We start from the raw sequence: 19750 nt of genomic DNA on the forward strand, positions 1-19750 counted from the left end.
TAACTTTTAAGTAATTCATTTGGTCAGTTATTACTCAATTCTAATTTGTTAAATATAATTAATAATATTGATTGTAATCTGTAACCTCAATTTTATTGATTAAATTTAACATATTCCGTCGTATTCATTTTTACAGTGTATATATATAGACACACATTATTTAAAGAAAATAAGTATAATTTTTAATAAAGCCTATTTGTTTGATTCTTTTTAGCTCAAGTGTAAAAACACCCTAAAAACGTATAAATTTAATCCAAGTAAATGTAAAGTTGTGTATTTGCTTTGTTTACTCTATTCTCGAGGCTCTGTGACCTTTGACCTTGACCTCTGCATCATTCACTTGAAAAGTGCTGATCATCGTTGTGTGTATTTGTAATGCACATCTCCAGCATTTCAGCATCATAAATATAGCCGTGTGTGTGTGTGCATATGCATGTGTCTTGGCCGATGTCTATAATAGATAAAGGTCATGCATTTATTACCCGTCAGACCTTCACAGAGGGTCCGAGGCTTTAGTCCAGCTCTATTGATAGCTATGATCAAACATGTGATGGTCACTCTACTCATGCAGTCCGTGGTTTTTCTACACTAACTACTCCTGTAGAAATGGTGTGTTTGTGGTTTTATTCAGTCGGCAGCGAATGAGACGCCGTGACTCTGATCCTGTTGGTCCGTTGATTGGATGAGAACTCATTGTGTTAGTTGTGCGGGTACGGGTCGGTTCGCTCTAGTTGAGGCGGGACAGGCCGAGCGTTGTGCTGATGGAGCCCAAGAGAAGAACGATGCTGACCGTGAACGCTGGTCCACTGGACCGATACACCACACGGCCGTTACGAGGCTGAACGGGTCTGAAGGTTCCCACCATTGGCTTCCCATCGTGAAACTTCAGGGCGGAAAACGCGCGAAGCTGTTTGAAGATAATAATAATAATTAAAGATAGTAATGCACGCTGAAAAAAAATTTGCTTTATCTATTTAATAAAATTGTGGCAACATATTACAAGCAATATTATTAATTAAATTGTACAAATTAGAATTAATTAGAATGTTAATTTGATTAACTATTACTCAATTCTAATTTGTTCAATTTAATAAATAATATTGCTTGTAATCTGTTGCCACAATTTTATTGATTAGATAAAGCATATTCATTTTTACAGTGCATGTTTAAAACCATGTTCACTTTTTTAGGGTGAACTGGCCCTTTAAATCATAAATTTCCTACTTCTCACTTCTGAAATGTAGTTTTAGTAATTTTGCTGTCTGTGATTTGTCATTTTTATTATTATTTGTTTATATTTCTGTAACGCTACAATAAGGCTAATTTGTTAGGTTTAAAACCCAAGTTCATTTTTTTAGGGTGAACTGGCCCTTTAAATGCTCTCGCGCTGTCATAAATGTCCTACTTCTCACTTCTGAATTTTAGTTTTAGTAATATTTTTTATATTTCTGTAACGCTACAATAAAGTCTAATTTGTTAGGTTTAAAACCAAGTTCATTTTCTAGGGTGAACTGGCCCTTTAAATCATAAATTTCCTACTTCTCACATCTGAATTTTAGTTTTAGTAATTTTGCTATCTGTGATTTGTCATTTTTATTATTATTTGTTTATATTTCTGTAACGCTACAATAAAGTCTAATTTGTTAGGTTTAAAACCAAGTTCATTTTCTAGGGTGAACTGGCCCTTTAAATCATAAATTTCCTACCTCTCATATCTGAATTTTAGTTTTAGTAATTTTGCTATCTGTGATTTGTCATTTTTATTATTATTTGTTTATATTTCTGTAATGCTACAATAAAGTCTAATTTGTTAGGTTTAAAACCAAATTCATTTTCTACGGTGAACTGGCCCTTTAAATCATAAATTTCCTACTTCTCACATCTGAATTTTAGTTTTAGTAATTTTGCTGTCTGTGATTGTCATTTTTATTATTATTTGTTTATATTTCTGTAACGCTACAATAAGGCTAATTTGTTAGGTTTAAAACCAAGTTCATTTTTTAGGGTGAACTGGCCCTTTAAATCATAAATTTCCTACCTCTCACATCTGAATTTTAGTTTTAGTAATTTTGCTATCTGTGATTGTCATTTTTATTATTATTTGTTTATATTTCTGTAACGCTACAATAAGGCTAATTTGTTAGGTTTAAAACCCAAGTTCATTTTTTTAGGGTGAACTGGCCCTTTAAATGCTCTCGCGCTGTCATAAATGTCCTACTTCTCACTTCTGAATTTTAGTTTTAGTAATATTTTTTATATTTCTGCAATGCTACAATAAAGTCTAATTTGTTAGGTTTAAAACCAAGTTTATTTTCTAGGGTGAACTGGCCCTTTAAATCATAAATTTCCTACTTCTCACATCTGAATTTTAGTTTTAGTAATTTTGCTATCTGTGATTTGTCATTTTTATTATTATTTGTTTATATTTCTGTAACGCTACAATAAGGCTAATTTGTTAAGTTTAAAACCAAGTTAAATTTTTAGGGTGAACTGGCCCTTTAAATGCTCTCGCACTGTCATAAATGTCCTACTATAGTCACTTGTTCTCTAATCTGATTGTCCATCCAACTCAGAAACTACTAAAATTGTACGACTTGAAATTTTAAAACTAGGCAACTCAATATTCCCGATAGTCGGCGTGTGTCGTACCTGTTCTCCGGCGAGGGGAATGGCGTTCTCGAACACGGTCCACACCACCGCCTCGGTGCAGCCCGGTGTGGTCAGCGACCCGTCGTATCGGTAATAGTTCGTCATGTTCCCCTCAGACAGAATGAGCTGATTCAGAGAGATCTTGCGAAGGGTCGTGTTTCCATCTGGTCAAAAAGAGTTGAGGCTGTTCATTCACACACAACACGTTTTTGCTTTCCGCTGCACTACTTTTCCATTGTTTTTCAATGTAAACACACTAGACAGATGCTTTAAACCGCTGTGTTTTGGTGGCGTAATTTACACATCTTTGGATCAAGCGTCTTTTCACATTACACTGACCCGCGTCTCTTTAGTCTGTAGTCATTATTATTTGCTATCCTTGAAAACAATGCAAAATATACAGTCCTGGACCAAATTATTGGCACTCTTGGTAAATATGATTAAAGAAGCCTGTGGAAATAAATCTGCTTTGTTAATCCTTTTGACCTTTTAATAAAAAAAATTCTCAAAAATCTAACCTTTCATTGAGGTTTAACAATTGAAATTGGGTGAAAATCTCATTATGAAATATGTTTTTCTTTAATACACATTTGCCACAATTAATTGTGGAATCTTCTTTCCGCCAATGATTTAAAAAATTAATAAATAATTGTGACATTTTATCTCACAATTGCGAGATATGAAGTCAGAATTGTGAGAAATAAAGTCGCAATTGTGAGATATAAAGTCGCAATTCTGAGAAATAAAGTCTCAATTGTGAGATATGAAGTCAGAATTGTGAGATATAAAGTCACAATTTCAAGATTTAAAGTTGCAATTCTGAGAAATAAAGTCGCAATTGCGAGATATAAAGTCGCAATTCTGAGAAATAAAGTTTCAATTCTGAGAAATAGTCACTGTGAGATATAAAGTTGCAATTGCAAGATTTAAAGTTGCAATTCTGAGAAATAAAGTTTCAATTCTGAGAAATAAAGTCACAATTGTGAGATATAAAGTCGCAATTGTAAGATTTAAAGTTGCAATTCTGAGAAATAAAGTCGCAATTGTGAGATATAAAGTCGCAATTGCAAGATTTAAAGTTGCAATTCTGAGAAATGAAGTCGCAATTGCGAGATATAAAGTCGCAATTCTGAGAAATAAAGTCGCAATTCTGAGAAATAAAGTCGCAATTGCGAGATATAAAGTCGCAATTCTGAGAAATAAAGTCGCAATTGCGAGATATAAAGTCGTAATTCTGAGAAATAAAGTCGCAATTGCAAGATATAAAGTCGCAATTCTGAGAAATAAAGTCGCAATTGCGAGATATAAAGTCGCAATTCTGAGAAATAAAGTCGCAATTGCGAGATATAAAGTCGTAATTCTGAGAAATAAAGTCGCAATTGCAAGATATAAAGTCGCAATTCTGAGAAATAAAGTCGCAATTACAAGATATAAAGTCGCAATTCTGAGAAATAAAGTCGCAATTGCAAGATATAAAGTCGCAATTCTGAGAAATAAAGTCGCAATTGCGAGATATAAAGTCGCAATTCTGAGAAATAAAGTCGCAATTGCGAGATATAAAGTCGCAATTCTGAGAAATAAAGTCGCAATTGCGATATATAAAGTCGCAATTGTGAGAAATAAAGTCGCAATTGCGAGATATAAAGTCGTAATTCTGAGAAATAAAGTCGCAATTGCAAGATATAAAGTCGCAATTCTGAGAAATAAAGTCAGAATTGCGAGATATAAAGTCGCAATTCTGAGAAATAAAGTTGCAATTGCGAGATATAAAGTCGTAATTCTGAGAAATAAAGTCGCAATTGCAAGATATAAAGTCGCAATTCTGAGAAATAAAGTCGCAATTACAAGATATAAAGTCGCAATTCTGAGAAATAAAGTCGCAATTGCGAGATATAAAGTCGCAATTCTGAGAAATAAAGTCGCAATTGCAAGATATAAAGTCGCAATTCTGAGAAATAAAGTCGCAATTGCGAGATATGAAGTCGCAATTCTGAGAAATAAAGTCGCAATTGCGAGATATAGTCGCAATTCTGAGAAATAAAGTCGCAATTGCGATATATAAAGTCGCAATTGTGAGAAATAAAGTCGCAATTGCGAGATATAAAGTCGTAATTCTGAGAAATAAAGTCGCAATTGCAAGATATAAAGTCGCATTTCTGAGAAATAAAGTCAGAATTGCGAGATATAAAGTCACAATTCTGAGAAATAAAGTCGCAATTGCGAGATATAAAGTCGTAATTCTGAGAAATAAAGTCGCAATTGCGAGATATAAAGTCGTAATTCTGAGAAATAAATTCGCAATTGTGAGATATAGTCGTAATTCTGAGAAATAAAGTCGCAATTGCAAGATATAAAGTCGCAATTCTGAGAAATAAAGTCGCAATTGCGAGATATAAAGTCGTAATTCTGAGAAATAAAGTCGCAATTGTGAGATATAAAGTCGCAATTCTGAGAAATAAAGTCGCTATTGCAAGATATAAAGTCGCAATTCTGAGAAATAAAGTCGCAATTGCGAGATATAAAGTCGTAAATCTGAGAAATAAAGTCGCAATTGTGAGATATAAAGTCGCAATTCTGAGAAATAAAGTCGCTATTGCGAGAAAAAAAGACATAATTGAAACTTTTTATCTCACAATTCTGACTTTTTTCTCACAATTGCGAGTTTACACCTTGAAATTCTTACATCTTTTACACTTACACTTTCTATTTTGTAAAGCTCAACAATCTTTTTCTGGCCATCAGAACTATATTCTTTGGTTTTACCCATTGTGATGGATGATTAAGATCATTTTGCCTTTGAGTTTCCTGATATTTGTACACCGGTGAAACCAGAAGTCGTGGCTGGATAGGTTTATTTTCACAGCCTTCTTTGATCATATTTACCAAGAGGATACCAATAATTCTGACCATGACTGTATCAACAGGAACTATAAAAATGAAAAATCAAGATAACAATCATTTACAAATGCTTATAATGTTCCTCAAACTCACGTCATTGGCTGAGTCATAATTGCCTAAAACAAACAGATCAATGTTTTAAAAGTGTCACAGTGAAAGTCAAGCTAATAACTAACTGAGATTCTGAATTTTATACCGACACACCACAAACTAGTTGAACATTGAGCAGATTACTCACATTTAAGAGAATATTCCAGGATACATTCATTCTGACGTCGATGGGCCACATCGATCTGCTATTGTTCTTTTGTGTATATTATATTTTGTGGGGGGAACTTGAAAACTTCCAATATCGTGCAAAAGTTCATTTAAGATATTTAACTTAAAAGGTGAAACTAATATATTATATGGACTCATTACATGCAAAGTGAGATATTTCAAGCCTTTATTTGATCATTATGGCTTACAGCTTATGAAACCCCCAAATTCAAAATTAGAATATTTGTAAGTCATAATCATCAAAATTATAAACAAATAAAAGCTTAAAATATCTCACCACAGTTTCTGCCACAGAATGATAATAAAATAAAAAAGGTAATTGTGACTTTTTATCTCACAATTCTGACTTTTTTCTCACAATTGCGAGAAGTAAATTCAGAGAAATTCAGAGTAAAGTAAATATAAAGTCGCAATTGCGTATTATAAAGTCAGAATCGATTGATATAAAGTCGCAATTGTGTGTTATAAAATCAGAATTACGAGATATAAATTTGCAAGAGCGTAAAGTCAGAATTGCGTGATATAAAGTCAGAATTGCGAAATTTAAAGTCAGAATTGTGAGATATAAATTCGCAATTGTGTGTTATAAAGTCAGAATTGTGAGATAAATTTTTCTGAGGAAGAATTGGCCTGATAACTTGTAATTACGAGTTTTTATCTCACAATTCTGAGAAAAGATGCAATTCTGTCTTTTTTTCTCAGAATTGCGACTTTATATCTCAGAATTGTGACTTTAAATCTCGCAATTGCGACTATATCTTAGAATTGTGACTTTAAATCTCGCAATTGCGACTTAATATATCTCAGAATTGTGACTTTAAATCTCGCAATTGCAACTTTATATCTCAGAATTGTGACTTTATTTCTCAGAATTGTGACTTTAAATCTCGCAATTGCGACTTTATATCTCAGAATTGTGACTTTATATCTCACAATTGCGACTATATCTTAGAATTGTGACTTTAAATCTCGCAATTGCGACTTAATATATCTCAGAATTGTGACTTTAAATCTCGCAATTGCAACTTTATATCTCAGAATTGTGACTTTATTTCTCAGAATTGTGACTTTAAATCTCGCAATTGCGACTTTATATCTTCAAATTTTGACTTTAAATCTCGCAATTGCGACTTTGTATCTCATAATTGTGACTTTATATCTCAGAATTGTGACTTTATTTCTCAGAATTGCGACTTTATATCTCAGAATTGTGACTTTAAATCTCGCAATTGCGACTTTATATCTTCAAATTTTGACTTTATATCTCGCAATTGCGACTTTATATCTCAGAATTTTGACTTTATATCTCGCAATTGTGACTATATCTTAGAATTGTGACTTTAAATCTCGCAATTGCGACTTTATATCTCAGAATTGTGACTTTAAATCTCTTTAAATCTCTTTAAATTTCTCACAGTTCTGACTTCATATCTCGCCATATCACCACACAATTGTGTGATAAAAAGTCAACATTTTTCTTTTTTTCTAATTTTTTTTTTATTCAGTGGTGGAAACAAGCTTCCATGAAGTGCACATGTTTAAACCAAGTCAAAATGATTGTGCTAATCGACAGCATGACACAGATGTAATATTGCAGGAGTGTATGCTCAGGTCTTACTTGTGTTCTGCACGTTGCGCAGGGCTGTTGTGAAGAGGTCGTACTTTTTGTTTGAGCTGCTCGACTCCTGCCGGATAGAACTGACGTTATTGATGTTTTCCATCATATATAAATTCAAAATCATTTCAAATTCTCTTTGCAAACTCTGCATTTGAAAGCACGTCCGTATCAAACCTCGTAGAAGAATCCCAACACAGCGACTCCAGAAGGATCTTTGAGTGCGTCTTCAAGTTTGTTGTATCGTTCTTTCATGTGCACAATATGCAGCTGGGGAGAGAATACATAATGCCATTTATTTATAATAATTAATCACTGTAAAATGTATCGTGATTTTTAACAATTTAGGATGCGTTTACGGTTTACAAGACAATATACTAAAAATTAAAATGTTTTTCCTCAATGTTTTTCACGCTGTTCCGCAAAAACGATTAAAAACGCTGTATTATTCATTCCAGGCCAGTAGATGGCGATGTCACTTTGTAGCGAAACAAAACGCACCTACTGACTGAACACATGACACGCGTGTTCATGGCGTCACCGTTCTCACAAATACACGTTTTTGTTAACAGTGTAGTTTTAAAAAAACGTGCATTTTGAAACTCATTTTTTTTAACGTTTTTAACTCTTTCCCCGCCAGCGTTTAAAAAAAAGAAGACAGACACTGCCAAATTTCACAAAAATGTAATGTCACCCAGAATATTTGGTTGTATGAATATCTGAACATGCATATAAAAGAATAGAGCATCTGCTTTTAAACCAAAATAACTATTTTATTTGAGCTTTATGCATTTTTTATGTCGGTAAGATTCTAACACTATAGACCGGTCTAAAGTAGCTTTGTGAAACCAGCCCCTGGTCTCTGTGTTGACCAACTACTTCAGTAATTAATAAAAATACTTTAAAAACCTATTTAAAACATTTCCCCCCAAAAAATAACAAAGACAATATCAGCATAACAGCAAGTTAATAAATAAATAAGTTCAATGCGCAAAAATCAGGCAGCACGCACACGATTCTAGTGATTTGCGTCACACACACTTTATGTGGACCCTTGTGTACGCTAATAATTGAAGTTTAATTGGGACTGAATGGCAACAGTATGTCGCACCTCCATAGGATACTGCTCTCCGTCGACGGTGTGTTCAGACCCAGGCCCTCCGCCGACACCCCAGTGAAGGTGAAACTGCACAGCCTTGTACGTCTCTGCCAGGTTTCCTCCAGACACGGTGGCTTTGATGGGAATACTGACCTGAACTGAGGTGGAAAAGTCAATTAGTTAAACGAGTAGTTCACTTTTAAAAAAACAACTTTTGCTGATAATTTACTCGCCCCCATGTCATCCAAGATGTCCATGTCTTTCTTTCTTCAGTCGAAAAGAAATGAAGGTTTTTGATGAAAACATTCCAGGATTTTCTCCATATAATGGACTTCAATGGGGTCCAAACGGTTCAAGGTCCAAATGAGAGTTTCAGTGCAGCTTCAAAGGGCTTTACACGACTCCAGATGATGAATCAGGGTCTTATCAAGCGAAACGGGCGGCCATTTAAAAAAAATTAAAAAAATTTAAGTTTTAAAAGCACAAATGCTCGCCTTGCTCGACTCTCCTGTTCGAACTCGTTCATCAAAATGAACGAACCTTTTTGCGAGTCATTTCGTTGGTTTCGTTCGTTAAATGAACCAAATGAATCGAAAAAAGATTCGTTCATTTTGATGAACAGGAGAGTCACGAACGTGCATCGCAGTACAGTGCAAGGCGAGCATTTGTGCTTATAAAACTTAAACTTTTGTATTAATTTTATTAATGACCGCTCGTTTCACTTGATAAGACCCTTATTCATCGTCTGGTGTCGTTTAAAGCCCTTTGAAGCTGCACTGAAACTCTCATTTCGACCTTGAACCGTTTGGACCCCATTGAAGTCCATTATATGGAGAAAATCCTGGAATGTTTTCATCAAAAACCTTCATTTCTTTTCAACTGAAGAGAGAAAGACATGGACAACTTGGATGACATGGGGGTGAGTAAATTGTCTGACCCGAGTGGTCGTTAATGTGTGTTGTCTGACCCGAGTGGCCGTTGTTCTTCATGGTGCTCTCGAACACTTCCTGGTAACCCGTGAACTTGAACGGCGTCAGTCTCTCGTCCAGCTTGGTTTTCTTCGTCACGATGTTGATCGGTGACTGTCTCCTTTTCCCACATTCTGCGTTCACTTTGCTCCATTCGTCGGGTCCTGAGGACAACACAGAGACGCTGCGTTAGATTTAGTTTAGAGTTTTAGTTTAGTTTTTAGTTTAGAGTGAGGGTTAACTCACCTTTACAGTGGGGCTCGCAGCTGACCTGCGTCTGGTAGCACCAGTCTGGATGAGGAGAAACCATTCGTTAACTTAGTACATTAAAGTGCTTTAATTAGATGTTTTTTGCATTTGTCTTTTGATCTTCGGGGCATTTGTGGGGCAATGATTGGAGATTTATTTTTTAAATGTTTATTTGATCAAAAATACAGTAAAAATGGACAATTTTTGAAATATTATTACAATTTAAAAGAACTGTTTTCTATTTTAATATCTGTTAAAGTGTAATTTATATCCAGTGATCAAAGCTGAATTTTCAGCATCATAACTCCAGTCTTCAGTGTCACATGATCCTTCAGAAATCATGATAATATGATGATTTAATGCTCGAGAAACATTTATGATTATTATCTTGTTGTAAAACTTGTTGCTGCTCAACATTTGTGAGAAAACCATAAACCATGAAAATAATTTAATTCAGCAAGGATGCATTAAATAGTTTAAAAGTAAAAGTTAAGATATTTATAATGTATTATACTTCAAATAAACTTTCTGCTCATCAAAATGGGCAACATTGATAATAAGAACTATTATTAATAATCGAGCACCAATAAAAATGGAGTAAATTACATTTTAAATATTTTCAAATAGAAAAAGGATATTTTAAATTGTAATAATATTTCACACTACACTCTAAAAAATGCTGGGTTGTTTTAACCCAATTTTGGGTCAAATATGGACAAACCCAGCCATTGGGTTTAAATTCAATATTTAACCCAATGTTTGAGTTTGTCCATATTTGACCCAAAATTGGGTTAAAACAACCCAGCAATTTTTAGAGTGATATTTACTGTATTTTTTAACACAGCCTTCACCCTAAACTATGCTGGGTTGTTTGAACCCAAATTTGGGTCAAATATGGACAAACCCAAATGTTGGGTTAAAAATGTTGGGTTTCAAATTAACCCAACTTCAACTTTCACTTTCAACACTTTTTCACTTTCAACTTGGGTTAATTGCATTTTAACCCAACATTTGGGTTTGTCCATATTTGACCCAAATTTGGGTTGAAACAACCCAGCATATTTTTTTAGAGTGTGGCGAATCTTCTTTCAAAAACATTTAAAAAAATCGGAATTATTCCAAACTTTTGTTTATTAGCGTTCTTAATTCTAATGACTTCATTCTATTGTCTGGTCCGACAGGAAAACCTCTCCCGGTCGCTCACAATGAACACAGATTATATTAAACTGTTATGAGAATTGTTAATAATAAGAAAACTATCTTCATGGACCAACTAGAAATCACGAACGGGATGTTTTGAAGTCTATCTGGCGACTTCTTCTCAGTCGTGACTCGACTTCATGACCCCACATCTCCTTTTCCCTCTCAATGAGATCCTGTTATTTCAGGAATTAAAGAGAAATGTCACTGATGACACAAATGTTATTGCTTGGAAACTGCACTTGGTTCTCATTTGTTAAACATTTGAGTCTTCGAAGATGTAGTGATTCTTCGAACATTTCTTATGGGAGAAATGAAGACACAAACGAGTCAGTTACTGTCATCCAATACGAGTAACTCAAACACATGTGAAGCGGCTCCGATCTCTGGATAAGAAACGTTTGAGTTCGTCTGAGTTTTGAAAGCAGATGTTGATAACTTGGCAAATCTGAGCAAATTCTCTGAAATATATATTCAATATTCCATATGAACTCTTTAAAGGCCCTACAAAACAGAAGTATACAAGCTCATTTTATTACACTCTAAAACTGCTGGGTTGTTTTAACCCAACTTTGGGTCAGATATGGACAAACCCAAACGTTTGGTTAAAAATTTAATTAAAAAATGTAACCCAATGGCTGGTTTTGTCCATATTTGACCCAAAGTTGGGTTAAAACAACCCAGCAATTTTTAGCACACTCTAAACAATGCTGGGTTGTTTTAACCCATCTTTGGGTCAAATATGGACAAACCCAAATGTTGGGTTAAAAATGTAATTTCAAATTTTAACCCAACTTCAACTTTCCCTTTCAACTGTAAATTTTTTAATTGCATTTTTTAACCCAAAATTAGGGTTTGTGCATATTTGACCCAAATTTGGGTTGAAACAACCCAGCATTTTTTAGAAGCATATAAAGATACTAATGTCAGTGTACTACTTGTAAGTTTACTATTTCAATACTGCTTGAGACTAAATTATCCCACTTTTTTCTGTATGAAAGTATACTTTTAAGTGTAAAAGTATACTCTAAAAAAGGCAGGGTCTTTTTAACCAAAATTTGGGTCAAATATGGACAAATCCAACCATTGGGTTAAATATTTCATTTAAAAATATTGGGTTAAATTAGGGTTAAAACAACCCAGAAACCCATTTTTAGAGTGTATAACTATACTACAAGTGAACTTATACTGATAGTTTATACTAGTTAGATACTTTATACTTAAGTGTACTCTCAGTATACATCAAGTATTTGTTTTCTTTAAGATAACTTAATATCATACTAATAGTTTTACTATCTGTAGTTTATTTTTGCACTTCCAAAATTATGGGTTGTTTGAACCCAAATTTGGGTCAAATAAAGTCATTGGGTTACATTTTTTTTAAACAATTTTTAACCCAATGTTTGAGTTTGACCCAAAATTGGTTAAAACAACACAGCATGTTTTATAGTGTATTTAGGTATTAATTTTTATACTTAAAATATACCTTTAACTGTACTAGCATTTCTGATCATTTTCCCAAAGCTCTCATGCGTCATCAAGTCTAGTTCTCAAGTTTGGCACGAAACTTGTTTTTATTCACTGTGTCAATCAACTTTATCATTTCATGTTTATTAAACTCGTCCTCGATTGTTAGCTCGTTTCTCGAGCTGTTCCCACGTCTCCAATCCATTAGCTGTTTTTCTCCGCCATTCAGTCGCTTCTGATACACAGGAATTGCTTTTCTATTGTTTGAGACACAAATCTCTCTATCTGTCTCAGTTATCTGCCCATAGCATCGCAAGGGTCACATTCTTCTTATTATTTTATTAATATTTCACAATGGAGACGCACGACTCCACCTTGGTGGTGGAACAAACATTTTGACCCAATCTCTGAAATCAAATATTCCTGAAAAGCATTGAAACGAATGGGTCGGGTTGTTATTTCTAAGTTCGGTCCCACAGATTGGAAGGTACAGGAAGTGCCAGCGAAGTGGCACCACCGGCAGGTCTCTCTACCTCATCTGTGATGCCGTTTCCTTCTGCGGGCGCATGATAATCCCGCTCACAAACAAACCCAACGTGTGAACCGCAGCGAAAGCCAAAGCATCCCAGTTTCTCCACATGAGGCGTCGGGAGCACAAAGCCAGGAATGTGAGGAGATCGGCGCAAGACTGATCAAAACACACCCGTGTTTATCATCTCCCATTGTGTGATGCGGATGATGTCATTTCCCTCACAGGAGCATCCTCTTGCACAAACCCGTCTAAACACTGCATTTCTCAATGCTCGAATCAGTCAACTTTCAAACTGAATAAATGCAAGTGTGTTTTTTCCTCTGTATTCTTGTCTTGTTTTCTAAACAGTCTTGTTTTACAAAAGCAAAATGACCTAAAATAACAAGTCCTATTTTCTGGAAAAAAGCATTAAAATTAAGTCAATTTATGCTTGAGACAAGATGTGCATGGGTCAAAATCTTGTTTTCCCTTTAAGTTAAGTTTATTTTTTTGACCCCATTGGACTTTTTTTTTTTTAAGCATAATGCCGGTTTAATATCATCATAATTTTGCCTGATTAATTTAAGAATGTTTAGTGATAAAAAAAGTGCATTGCAAGTTAAATATTTAAATATTTGTTGATTTAGTTACACCTTTTAAGTTGCAAACCTTAATTTTGATGAGTTCTTTACAACTTAATTTTTTTTAGTTTTTTGTAATCAAGTTGTTGTATCTTAATGAAGTTGTCTTGATAACTTTGAAATCTGGGCAGTGGATTTAGTTCCCAGCATGCATTACTCTATTTCATTACAGTTTTTTTTTACAATCACTTTGTTGCTATTTTCAGAACCTTGATGATGTCGCTTTGGAGTGTAGTTTGAATTGTTTCATGAACTCGTATAGATTGATGCACACTTTTGCATTGAGCCTTAATGAAGTTTGCGTCATTGATTCTGTCAATCGTCAGCTGATCACAGTAAGGCTGCATTGAAACAGTCTGTATAAAGGGGACCTTGATGGGGTTTGGATTGAATGGAGCAGGTGTCATTGGTGTGGGCTATCATGAGCGCGCGGTCAGTGGAGATTGAGAACAATACCTGACTGATATGAATGAACACACAGCTTTGATCGTCAGAGCAGCACGAGAAACAGTGTCACAGTCATGTCTCCAAGAGCCAAACACTCAACGCTGCAGCCGTGGAGGAAACACAGCTGAGTGAGTGAGCGAGCGAGCGAGTGAGTGAGTGAGTGAGTGTGTGTGTGAGTGAGCGAGTGAGTGGAGGAAACACAGCTGAGTAAGTGAGCGAGTGAGTGAGTGTGTTAGCGAGTGAGTGACTGAGTGACTGAGTTAGCAAGTGAGTGAGTGAGTGAGTGAGTTAGTGAGTGAGTGAGTGACTGAGTAACTGAGTGAGTGACTGAGTTAGCAAGCGAGTGAGTGAGTGACTGAGTGAGTGACTGAGTTAGCGAGTGAGTGAGTGAGTGACTGAGTGAGTGACTGAGTGAGTGACTGAGTTAGCGAGTGAGTGAGTGAGTGACTGAGTTAGCGAGTGAGTGAGTGAGTGACTGAGTTAGCGAGTGAGTGAGTGAGTGACTGAGTTAGCGAGTGAGTGAGTGAGTGACTGAGTTAGCGAGCGAGTGAGTGAGTGAGTGACTGAGTGAGTGACTGAGTTAGCGAGTGAGTGAGTGAGTGACTGAGTGAGTGACTGAGTGAGTGACTGAGTTAGCGAGTGAGTGAGTGAGTGACTGAGTTAGCGAGTGAGTGAGTGAGTGACTGAGTTAGCGAGTGAGTGAGTGAGTGACTGAGTTAGCGAGTGAGTGAGTGAGTGACTGAGTTAGCGAGCGAGTGAGTGAGTGAGTGACTGAGTGAGTGACTGAGTTAGCGAGTGAGTGAGTTAGCGAGTGAGTGAGTGAGTGTGCGAGTGAGTGAGTGAGTTAGTGAGTGAGTGAGTGACTGAGTTAGCGAGTGAGTGAGTGACTGAGTGACTGAGTTAGCGAGCGAGTGAGTGACTGAGTGAGTGACTGAGTTAGCGAGTGAGTGAGTTAGCGAGTGAGTGAGTGAGTGTGTGACTGAGCGAGTGAGTGAGTGAGTTAGTGAGTGAGTGAGTGACTGAGTTAGCGAGTGAGTGAGTGACTGAGTGACTGAGTTAGCGAGCGAGTGAGTGACTGAGTGAGTGACTGAGTTAGCGAGTGAGTGAGTGACTGAGTTAGCGAGTGAGTGACTGAGTGAGTGACTGAGTTAGCGAGTGAGTGAGTGACTGAGTTAGCGAGTGAGTGAGTGAGTGACTGAGTTAGCAAGCGAGTGAGTGAGTGACTGAGTGAGTGACTGAGTTAGCGAGTGAGTTAGCGAGCGAGTGAGTGACTGAGTGAGTGACTGAGTTAGCGAGTGAGTGAGTGAGTGAGTTAGCGAGTGAGTGAGTGAGTGAGTGAGCGAGTGAGTGAGTGAGTTAGTGAGTGAATGAGTGAGTGAGTGACTGAGCGAGTGAGTGAGTGAGTGAGTGAGTTAGTGAGTGAGTGAGTGACTGAGTGAGTGACTGAGTTAGCAAGCGAGTGAGTGAGTGAGCGAGTGAGTGAGTGAGTGACTGAGCGAGTGAGTGAGTGAGTTAGTGAGTGAGTGAGTGACTGAGCGAGTGAGTGAGTGAGTTAGTGAGTGAGTGAGTGAGTGAGTGACTGAGTGAGTGACTGAGTTAGCAAGCGAGTGAGTGAGTGACTGAGTGAGTGACTGAGTTAGCGAGTGAGTGAGTGAGTGACTGAGTGAGTGACTGAGCGAGTGAGTGAGTGAGTTAGTGAGTGAGTGAGTGACTGAGTGACTGAGTAACTGAGTGAGTGACTGAGTTAGCAAGCGAGTGAGTGAGTGACTGAGTGAGTGACTGAGTTAGCGAGTGAGTGAGTGAGTGAGTGAGTGAGCGAGTGAGTGTGTGAGTGAGTGAGTGAGCGAGTGAGTGAGTGTGTGAGTGAGTGAGTGAGTGTCTGTGTCTGAGTTAGCGAGTGTGTGAGTGAGCGAGCGAGCGAGTGAGTGAGTGACTGAGTTAGCGAGTGAGTGAGTGTGTGAGTGAGCGAGCGAGTGAGTGAGTGAGGGAGCAAGCGAGCGAGCGAGTGAGTGAAATATCATCTGAACACGGAAAAGGTTTTAAAATCTGCTAGTTACAGAAAGAGCGTTTCCTTATTTAGACAGCAAGATTGAGTTTTCCCGGATCTGGCATTCTGCCACTTTACTGTTGATCAGGCAAACATGTGAAGCTGTTTGATATGTCTGTGTTTCGGCTTCTGTTTGCTGAGGTGAGCTCATATTGACTGCAGAACACACCTCCACCAGTGGACTGCCCACTTTAGTGACGGCATCGTGTCTCTGCTGTGGTCAAGACCCTCTCATAATGCATTTTGACAGAAAACATTCATTTATTTTCTATATTTTTATTAATGTACTTGTTGTATGTTACTGTAATTTCTTTATTATTGTGTTATTTTCCCTTTTATTGGCTTATGTCTCTGTACTCTTTCTGCACTGGACACTTCTTTCATCAAGACAAATTCCTTGTGTGTGTCATTCTGATTCTAATTATTATTATTAGCTTATTTGTAAAGCATTTCTTGTGTCAGTCGTGGACTTCTTGAGTCAGAAGGTCAGGCTACTTGAAGAATATTTCAGATCAGTCACGTTTCCATTTTATTTATTTTTTGACAACACTTGTCAATGTCAGAATGACCGAAAGGGCCAATCAAATCAAAGAAGGCGGGGCTTCTGTGGTCACATGATGCATTCGCTCCGTTTGAGCGGTGAAAGAATGTGAGGTCAAATCAAAGTAAACATTAAAGGGACAGTTCTGTAATCACTTCTGCATTTCTTATTTTAGGAATATATTTTAAATAATGTGGTTAATCAAACAGTTGATGACTGTCCATCAACTGTTTGGTTACCTATATTCACAATATCTTGTTTGTGTTCTACAGAAGAAATAAATTCGTACAGGTTTGAGTAATGATGGCAGAATTAAAACATTTGGGTGCTGTCCCTTTAAATATCTGACAACTGTTTTATAGTATGAATGTTAAACAGCCAATGGTAATACGATGCAAGATAGGCTACTAAACATAGGCACCTTTAGCATTTTGAATTGAAAATATAGGCTAACATTTACATAATTCATGACGTTTTCGCATATTAGGCGTATGCTTTGATGAAAAGAGTGTGTATTTTGAAATAAGAATCCTGTTTGCAAATAGTTATTTCATTTTAGTTTTGGTCCACAATGTTCGAGGCTATCATGCAGCTCTTCATTCCAGCATGTAAACATTCATATCGGCTTCATTATAGCACTTAAGGTGCCATTTAGTTATCAGATGCTTTAATGAAAAGGCATTTACAGTCCACTTAACCTCAGGTTACTCCACACAGCGACTGAAGCTGTGATAATGTGTTGATCAAGAGCACAATAATGAATCAACAATGAAGACCTTTCAGTCCTGACTCTTTATCCTCTTCAATACATTACTAAGTGATTGATAATAAGATAATGGTGAAATGAAGAAGATTAAAGTGTTCGTTTGCACGTACATGTTCAGTATCTAATTTTGGCTCTTGTATGGAGACCTTTTGGCTTGTTATTGGCATACATTCATGTGCCCTAGAAAGTATTTATGCACACTGAAGTCACACTTATCACATTAGAATATTATGCGAATCATCTCCTTACATCTGCGTATCAAATGCACGTAAAACTCACTTTAGCGTATATTACACGACAATACACATGCGTGCTATAAAGACGCATTTAGTGTGATCGGGTTGGAATATAATGCTGTCGCATCTTTCCACTTCGCCAACTTCGTCATTTTCAGTGTGTAATCAACATGATGTTCAACACAGCACTTAAACACAAAGTCACACAATACTGTGTCAATCAATCTTCAATTTCAACACTCCACATTGTTTTAGCATTTCGAAGAGAACAAACGTCTTACTGTCAAACGCTTTTGAAGAGTGTTTGTCAAGTCATGACATGACATTTTTTCATTATGTTTTAACATCTTTAATACAGAGGCATTTGTGTCGATTATTCACAATAATTGACCCTTGCTTTAAAATTGTGTTATCTAACACTTAGACATTTTTTTGGATGTGAGTTAATTTTGAAAATGCATTCTTTATGCGTTTCATTTACCATACGACGAGCGCGCATTTTCACCTGCGGGAAGACGCGTAATCGCATTCATCTGTGAGAAGTAACCATAGCATTTCGCTTCTGAAAACCGAACCATAACGACTGTCGGTATCACTCTATTGCTCATTTACATATCATGCCACTAAAACTTTGCGTTTTGCGAAGCTTACTGTACAATTGGCGCCAGAGGACAGTTTGGGTTGGGCGTAATGACCCTCATTACGCGCCGCAAATTTCGATGTTCCTTTTAAAAAGTCTAGCTTTCTGATAGTCACAGAAGGCTGTGATTCGCAGATGTGAATGTTTCAGTTTCAGAGCTTCAGTCGTTGGCACACAATCGGACGCCTTCTGGATTTACGCGCTCCTCCTACACCGGGAACGGGAACAGACCGGGTGTCCTTGAGCACAAATAAAGACGCTCTTCCTCCAGAAAATCAGGAATTATTCCTTTTTTTTTCCGATGACGGACTTTTCTAGGGGTTTCGAGGTTTTTCTAAACGTTTAAGATATCCGACAATCTTGCATATAGGTGAGAGAGCGTTTGAATCAACTAAATATTTACTGAGAAGTTATAACTAAAGACGAGCTGCGCATTAATGAATGGGGTCATCTTTATTTTTGGTTTGGGATGAAATGATGGGGTTATTTTTAGTTGAGGATATTCAAAATAAATAAAATAAAAAAGAAAGCATCATGCGTGTGTGTATTTTTGAAAAGCGCGAGGCTTTACAGAAATTACCAAAGTTTTATTGTTAAATTTTAATATCAGGTATTAATCAGTGACCGTGTTTTACGCATGTTTTTCGATTTGTAAGAAACTGTTTACGAATAGCCTGAATGTAAATCTCTATATATGTCAATGTCACAGGAGTCAGTGTGCTCACCTTTAAATGATGCGCAGTACTTTTAAATACACGAACACTAATAAATGCAATATAAGGTTTAAGTTCAATCTGATCAGTGCTTTGTCACATGAAATGTCATAGGCTATTTATATCAAACCCTGTAGTAAATAAGCTTGAATATGAATGCATTATGATGATGCAGTAAGGAAACTCACCTGCAGCGCTGCATGAATGCAGAAGCAGAGGCAGAAGGAAAGCTGAAAGCAGAGCGCGCATTGTGACTGTCCTGGGAGACTGGACCGAGTGTGTGTGTCCTGGGACTCCAGCAGTGAGAGTGGACCGAGTGTGTGTGTGTGTCCTGGGACTTTAGCAGGGAGACTGGACCGAGTGTGTGACCCTTAGAGAGTCTGATCGGCTCTTATATAGTAATATATCTATCAATGAGGATGGAGTCTGTTGGCCCCGCCCCCTCTAATCATCACATTCCTCTAATACAGTTATAATGAGAGCATCACTGGATTATACAGTACATCTATCTATCTACACTAAAAACTGCTGGGTTGTTTTATCCCAACTTTGGGTCAAATATGGACAAATCTAGCCAGTGGGTTACATTTTTTAATTACATTTTTAACCCAACGTTTGGGTTTGTCCATATGTGACCCAAAGTTAGGTTAAAACAACTTAGCATTTTTAGTCCATCCATACATCCATCCATCCATCCATCCATCCATCCATCCATCCATCCATACATCCATCCATACATAAATCCATCCATATATCCATCCATCCATCCATACATACATCCATC

The 19750-nt window shown here is 36.7% G+C and overlaps 1 protein-coding gene across 1 annotated transcript; it reads right to left on the reverse strand.

Moving 5' to 3' along the window:
- Positions 1–616: 616 nt before the first annotated feature.
- Positions 617–19323, reverse strand: ca4a (carbonic anhydrase 4a). The gene is made up of 8 exons (XM_039661513.2): positions 19155–19323; positions 9755–9799; positions 9508–9672; positions 8553–8698; positions 7619–7711; positions 7445–7511; positions 2650–2813; positions 617–907 (listed from the first exon to the last, which is right to left on the reverse strand). The coding sequence occupies exons 1-8, from the start codon at positions 19213–19215 to the stop codon at positions 728–730; spliced, it is 921 nt and encodes a 306-aa protein (XP_039517447.2). The 5' UTR covers positions 19216–19323; the 3' UTR covers positions 617–727.
- Positions 19324–19750: the final 427 nt, after the last annotated feature.

The sequence above is a fragment of the Pimephales promelas genome, chromosome 4, assembly GCF_988280905.1.
Source record: "Pimephales promelas chromosome 4, fPimPro1.hap1.1, whole genome shotgun sequence".
NCBI lineage: Eukaryota > Metazoa > Chordata > Actinopteri > Cypriniformes > Leuciscidae > Pimephales > Pimephales promelas.